This window comes from Mauremys mutica, chromosome 1, assembly GCF_020497125.1.
Source record: "Mauremys mutica isolate MM-2020 ecotype Southern chromosome 1, ASM2049712v1, whole genome shotgun sequence".
Lineage (NCBI taxonomy): Eukaryota > Metazoa > Chordata > Testudines > Geoemydidae > Mauremys > Mauremys mutica.
In genome coordinates, this window is record NC_059072.1 from 365756937 (window position 1) to 365763971 (window position 7035).

The 7035-nt window shown below is 44.2% G+C and overlaps 1 protein-coding gene across 1 annotated transcript; it reads left to right on the forward strand.

The window, feature by feature from the left end:
* Positions 1 to 801: 801 nt before the first annotated feature.
* LOC123376118 (olfactory receptor 52R1-like) lies at positions 802 to 1749 on the forward strand. Its single transcript, XM_045027871.1, has one exon. It carries the CDS (start codon positions 802 to 804, stop codon positions 1747 to 1749), a length of 948 nt encoding a protein of 315 aa, XP_044883806.1.
* The last annotated feature ends 5286 nt before the right edge of the window (positions 1750 to 7035 follow it).

Genomic DNA, 7035 nt, shown 5'->3' on the forward strand with positions numbered 1-7035 from the left:
AAGTCTCTGAGGTGCCACAAGGACTCCTCGTTGTTTTTGCGGATATAGACTAGCACAGCTAACACTCTGAAACTAAGTATCATAGATATTACTGGTCGGGAACTGTTCTATGTTTGTCCATTTGAATGTAATCAGTTCCATTCTTTATTTATCTCTCATCTAGCATAAGCCTCCTGCTTTGTCTCTTCTCTATACTCAATAGTCTGTCGGTGTATGGCGGCGCCCCCCATTCTCATAGCCTGTGTCAGAAATCCCCTTTCTACCTGCATTACACTATATAGAGAACGAGTGTCCACAACTGAGCGCGTGTCCAGAGCAGGTTATTCTCCGTTCCCTTCCTTAGGCATCTGAACATTGTCTTTGTTATGGCCATGGCTGCAAATAAGCAACTATTTCCGTGGCGCTGCTATCAATGACGCTCAGGTGTTTTCCATGAGGTGAGTTCTAATTGGGATGTTTCCCTCTGGTAATGTTTTATCAAAGCTTTGTTTCTTTTTCACTCTTAGATTTTGAGCACCATAAAATGTGGACTTGGCATTAGTAGGGTCAGTTGTTAATCATTCATTTATCTGAATAGTGAAAATGTCATTTTTCAATGTGTGAAGTGACCAATTTCCTTCACCCATGAGAACAGTCCCCAGTTGTACATGTAGTGTCTCATATTAACATTTCTTTCCATTCAGGCATTGGTACTGTGACCATCACCCTAGAGCCTGGGCACATACACAAACTCAGAGGAACATACAGTCCATGCAAGAGACACCGTTCTGCCTCAGAGTTGGACACCTTCTCCCCTACTCCATGTCAGATTCTAACACAACCGACTTCACCAACCCCTCCACTTTCATCCTGCTGGGCATTCCTGGCCTGGAGATGGCCCATGTCTGGATCTCCATCCCCTTCTGCACCATGTACACCATAGCCATCTTGGGGAACTTCACCATCCTGTTCATTGTAAAGAGGGAGCAGAGCCTCCGTGCCCCCATGTATTATTTCCTCTGCATGCTGGCCATCACCGACCTGGTGCTGTCTACATCCATGCTGCCCAAAATGCTGAGCATCTTCTGGTTCAATTCGAGGGAGATAGATTTCAATGCATGCCTCACTCAGATGTACTTCATTCACTCGTTCTCAGTGATGGAGTCTGGGATCCTCGTGGCCATGGGTTTTGATCGCTATGTGGCCATCTGTGATCCCCTCAGACATTCCACCATCCTAGCAAACCACGTGGTGACCAAGATTGGCTTGGCTGTGGTGCTGCGTGGTGGCATTCTCATACTGCCCTATCTCATCCTGACGAGGCAGTGGCCATACTGCGAAACCAACATCATCCCCAATACGTACTGTGCACATATAGCAGTGGTGAAGCTGGCTTGCGCTGATACCCGTATCAGTAGTTACTACGGCCTCTTTGTGCTATTCTGCGTGAAGGGTCTGGATATGTTTTTTGTTGCATTGTCCTATACCCAGATCCTCAGAGCCATCTTCAGCCTCCCCACAAAGGATGCTCGGATCAAGACCTTTGGGACCTGCAGCTCCCATCTCTGTTCCATCTTAGCCTTTTTCATTCCAGCTCTCTTCTCCTCCCTCACGAACCGGTTCGGCCAGAATGTGGCCCTACATTTCCATGTTCTCATTGGCAACGTGAACCTCCTGGTGCCTCCCACGCTAAACCCCATCATCTATGGGGTGAGGACCAAACAGATCCGGGACAGGCTGCTCCGGCTCTTTATTCATAAAGACATCTAATTTTTCTCCTCGTGCTCTGGCTCTGAGACTGAGCTCCATGCAGAGCTGTCTGGTGAGACGATGCTGGGCCCTCTTCCCTGAATCAATTACAGGACAGTCAAAGTGACATTGAATCCTTTCGGGGCCTTACTGTGCTGTGTCAACGTGACAGACTGGGGAATCGGTCTGTGTACAACTCATTAACTCATGGGGTTTCCTGTCTTTCTAATTGCTTTTAAGTGGACTTCTGAGGCCCTGTGCCCTGCCCCGCTTATTCCTCCAAGACCCTGCCCCCTTTTCCAGTGGCACACAGCTGAGGATGTGAAATTCAGGACAAACTGCTAAGAAATTGAGCAGACTCACCCCAGACTGTTAGTTATTCTAGCATTAGATTATACCAAGCCAGCAACAAATGTAAAGTTCTGTTTCACCACATTGGTTAACTAGAAACCAAAAATGCAGTCTCCGTAGGCCTCCCCGTCTTTGCCTCACCATTCAGACAGTGGACTCCATAATGAGCTGTTAGTGAAAAGAAATTTAATCATATATAGGGTCCTTCTAATCTCAAGGCAAATACATCACTAAGATATTACCGAATAATCACGCTGCTGCCAATCTGTTAATAACTAAAATCTAAAGATTTAATAATAAAAGAAAAGAAGAAGAGATATAATTTTTAATGGATCAGATACATACAAGTGATTTTTCAGAGTTCATAGATAAGGGTCATAGCAGTAATGGAATAAATTGCTGGCTTGCAAAAGAATCTCTGGAAATTACCCAAGCTGGTCAGGGTTCATCAGACCTTCTTCAGAGCTTCCTTCTTGGAAACCCAGTCCAGAGAAATGAAGATAAAATGGAAATGTCTGAGGGGTCCTTTAATATCCTCTGTCCTGTGTGTGGAATTTTACTGTCCCAAACAAAGCCCATAGCATCTCTTTGTGCAAAGTTACTGGCCCAAGTTGGAGTCCAGGGTCACATGACCATATCACATGTCCTAACATTCTTGATAACACACAGGGGCAGCCATTGATCTTATTCTTACAGAGGCGTGTTTCTTCTATGGCCCATTGTGAGAGCAAAGTGTCCTTGTTGGCCCTCAACACATTTCTGCCCGGCTTTATTCACTTAGGGATGTCACCCAGGAACACTTAACAAATCATAACTTTCCAATTGACACCTGACAGAACATACTTTTTACAAGGAAGAGCAGATAAAAACTTGTTTTGCTTCAGGGAACCTGGTCCTTGTACAATGAAAGGAGGAATGAGGTTTTTAAAAGTGACAGGTGGACGTCCGGTGAACTTGGCTGTTTCCTCTAAGCATTGCCAGCCAGCGTCCTTGGCTTTGAACAATCTTAACTTGTGTTTGATTTAAGCCTCTTCCAGAAAGGTGGCCAGAGCTAGATCCACAAAGGCATTTAGGTAAATACTGAGCTTAGGCACCGCTGTCTTCCTCAAAGCCCCGGCTCATCTGCTACCTTACCCTGTAGGAGCCTAGGGTTCTGCCAGTAGCCTGCACAAAGTAACCTGAGTGCTGACACAGCTCCACAACTAACGAGCTGCTCAGAGTCTTCACTGAGGCCTCAATTCTGCTGGGATTCTCCATGAGGTATCCCCCGTCCATCTCCCCAGCAGGCCCGATCTGTTAGGTATTCTCAGCCCATGCCTCCTAGATGGGGCCCTGCAGGTTGGGAATGTGTGTGTGTGCATGTGTGTTTGTGTGTGCACGTGGCTCCAAGTGTGTGTGTACACATGTGAGACTGTGTGTGGGCTTGCATGTGAGTCAGTGTGTGTGCATCCGAGTGTATGCGTGTGTACCTGTGTGTACAACGCCAGAATATCCCAATAGCCCAGCAGTTTAGAACCCTCACCTGGAATGTGGGAGACCCAGGTTCAAATCTCTGCTCTGCTGAATGTTTGTTTGTATAAAGTGGAACAGCTGAAGCTGGAGAGACTGAGCATCCCACCCAGAATAGCCATTTGTGGGGTGCTCAGGGCACTCATGTGGGAGATGTGTGTTTATGTCTCTGCTCCAAAGCAGGTAGAACAAATATTTTGGATCTGAGTCTCCCATGTCTCTCTTGGGTCTCTCACTAGAAAACACTGACCTTTCCTAGGCACCTTGCTTTAACAGAGGGCTCACAGCTGACAATCCCACATGGAAATAGATACCTCTCTCCAGCCCATCAGCTGAGGTCCTGAACACCCAAATCAGTGGGAGTTACGTGCTTAAGGACCATGTATGGGCTTTGTAGACCAGAGTGGCTGAGCTGGAGGAGGTAAGGGAGACAGAGCGGTATATAGATGAGACTTCCCGGGAGAGAGTAGAATGGTCCCACCCCTGGCCTGACAACCTCTGTGCTGTTGAGGAGGATGAAAGTCTCAGGGAAGGAGAACATGAAACTGGAGCAATTGGGACCTTCCTTCCAGATGATGTCATGGGACCTTCTCATACTGAGGATACCTCTCTGAGTGAGAGAACTTCTTTTAATAGGTAGAGACAGGTAATAGTTTTGGTGGATTTGATCATTAGAAACATAGATACCTGGGTTTGCAATGACAGGGAGAACTGCATAGTGACTTGCCTGCCAGGTGTGAAAATTACGGATCTTTTGAGGCCTCTAGATATACTTATCTGCAGTGCTGGGGAGGAATCAATGACATAGGAAAGGATACGGAGATCCTGGGCATCCATGGTGGCATTCTCTTAAATGCTTCCACTTCCACACACAGAGCCAAAAAGACAATAAGAACTGTGGGGTCTCAATGCATAGATGAGATGATGGTGGAGGGTGGAGGGATTTAGTTTTATTAGGAATTGGGGAACCTTTTGGGAAAGGAGGCACTTATACAGGAAGGCTGGACTCCATGTAAACGAAAGTGGATCCAGATTGACAGCACGTAAAATTAACAAGGTCGTAGAGCAGTTTTTAAACTAAGGGTGGGGGGAAAGCCTACAGGTGCGGAGGCCCGCATGGTTCGGACAGAGACATCACGTAGCGGAGAATCTATTTATGGAGATTCTCTATGTCCTAGTAAAGAGGATACTATAGACGATAAAATACAGGTAGGATCTGATGAGAAACAGTCAAATGAAAAAAAGCCCTATTCAATTACCTCATGAAATGTCAGACAGTTAAAAAGTGACAATTTTTTAAAGTGTTTATATACAAATCCCAGAAGTCTAAATAATAAAATGGGTGAACTAGCGTGCCTCGTATTAAATGAGGATATTGATATACAAGGCAACACAAAAACTAGATGGAATGAGGATAATCAATGGGACACAGTAATACCAGGGTAAAAATATATCAGGAGGACGTAACAGGTCGTGCTGGTGGGGGAGTGGCACTATACATGAAGGAAAGCAGAGTTGTATGATATAAAAATCTTAAATGAACAAACTGTACCATAGAATCTGTATGGATGGTAATCCCATGCTTGAATAGTAAGAATATAGCAGTAGGAATATATTACCGACCACCTGACCAAGATGGTGATAGTGACTGTGAAATGCTCAGGGAGATTAGAGAGGCTATTAAAAAAAAAACAACCTGAATAATAATAGGGGATTTCAATTATTGCCATAGTGACTGGGTACATGTCACCTCAGGACAGGATGCAGAGATAAAGTTTCTTGACACCTTAAAGGACTGCTTCTTGGAGCAGCTAGCCCTTGGAACCCACAAGTGGAAAGGCAATTCTTGATTTAGTCCTAAGTGAAGCATTGATAATAGTGACCATAATATAATTAAACTTAACATTCCTGTGTTAGGGAAAACACCACAGCAGCCCAGCACTGTAGCATTTAATTTCACAAAGGGGAATTACACTAAAATTAGGAATTAGTTAAACAGAAATAAATAGGTAAGTGCCAAAAGTGAAAGCTGTGCGAGCTGCATGGAAATTCTTTATAGACACCATAACAAAGGCTCAACTTAAATGTATACCCAAGATTTAAAAAATAGATAGTAAGAAAACCAAAAAAGAGCTACCGTGGCTAAACAACAAAGTAATCGAAACAGTAAGAGGCAAAAAGGCATCCTTTAAAAAATGGAAGTTAAATCCTATTGAGGAAAATAGAAAGAGGCATAAACTCTGGCAAATGACGTGTTAACACATAATTAGGAAGGCCAAAAAGAATTTCAAGTACAGCTAGCCATAGACTCAGAAAGTAATAGCAAAAAAAGTTGCCTGGAGAAGGAACTATGAGGATGAAATATCATGGACACTCTAAGAAGAATGCTATTCTGAGTAGAGTACTGGCTCCAGCGGCGAGGTAGAGTTATCCCCTGGGTCCCGTGGGGTAGGTTGGAGAGGGAAGATCCTTGATGAACTCTGCTGGATACCAGGAAAAAACAATGGATATTGAGTGCTTGTGGAGCCAACATCTGGGGCAAGCCTACCTTATGGGCTCCAGCAATCCAATGTACTGAATAATGATATCAAAGGAAGAGTACCGATGAGTCTTCTAAACTCAAGGGCAAAGGGTGTGGGGTGCACAGGTGGCTAACTGAAGGGTGCTGCCAGAGAAGCATCAAGAAATCTCTTCTAAAGAAAAGGTGACCAATTTTGATGACTGGTGTGATGTTGCACCCCATAAGTCTTTATGGAAATATGCTTATGAATGTAAATATGGCATAACTGGTATATGTTTTATGCTACATATGACATAAAACATATCTCTGTAAAGGTTATGATCTACTGAATCTATTCATCCTATTTGTATGCATGTATGATTTTTGTATTTGAACTATAAATATTGGCTGTATACTGGTTTGATTTTAAATAGCCTTAGTAAGGCATTTGGTCAGTTTCTTTAGAGAAGAATGTGCAAGTTAAATGCTCAATCGAGACACACCTAATGGACAATGGATCTTGGAAGGCTCCAATCCACATAAGAAGTCTACTTGAGGACGTTCAAGGTAGCATGTGAACCATGGCTGCTACCTGTAAGTTCTGAGTCATGCATGGACATGTGACTTGTCCATATGACTCCAAACCTCTACCTTGTAGCTGGGATTCTACACAGGGGGAGGGAGGAGTGTGTACCCACAGGAGAAAGTCTGTTTAAACCCCTCGGAGACCCCTCCATTTTGTCTTCAGCTGGCTCAAGAGATAGCATCTCCACTCTTAGAGGATACCTGAAAGAAACTGGAACAAAGGATAGTAACCATGGAGGTGTGAGTGATTGCTGGACCCAGACTAGAAGGAGGCTAGTCTGTAAAAGAAGCTTACTGGAACATCTCTGAGGGTGAGGTTTCATCTGTAATCACTTTCTTATTGTATTAGGGATAGACTTTCA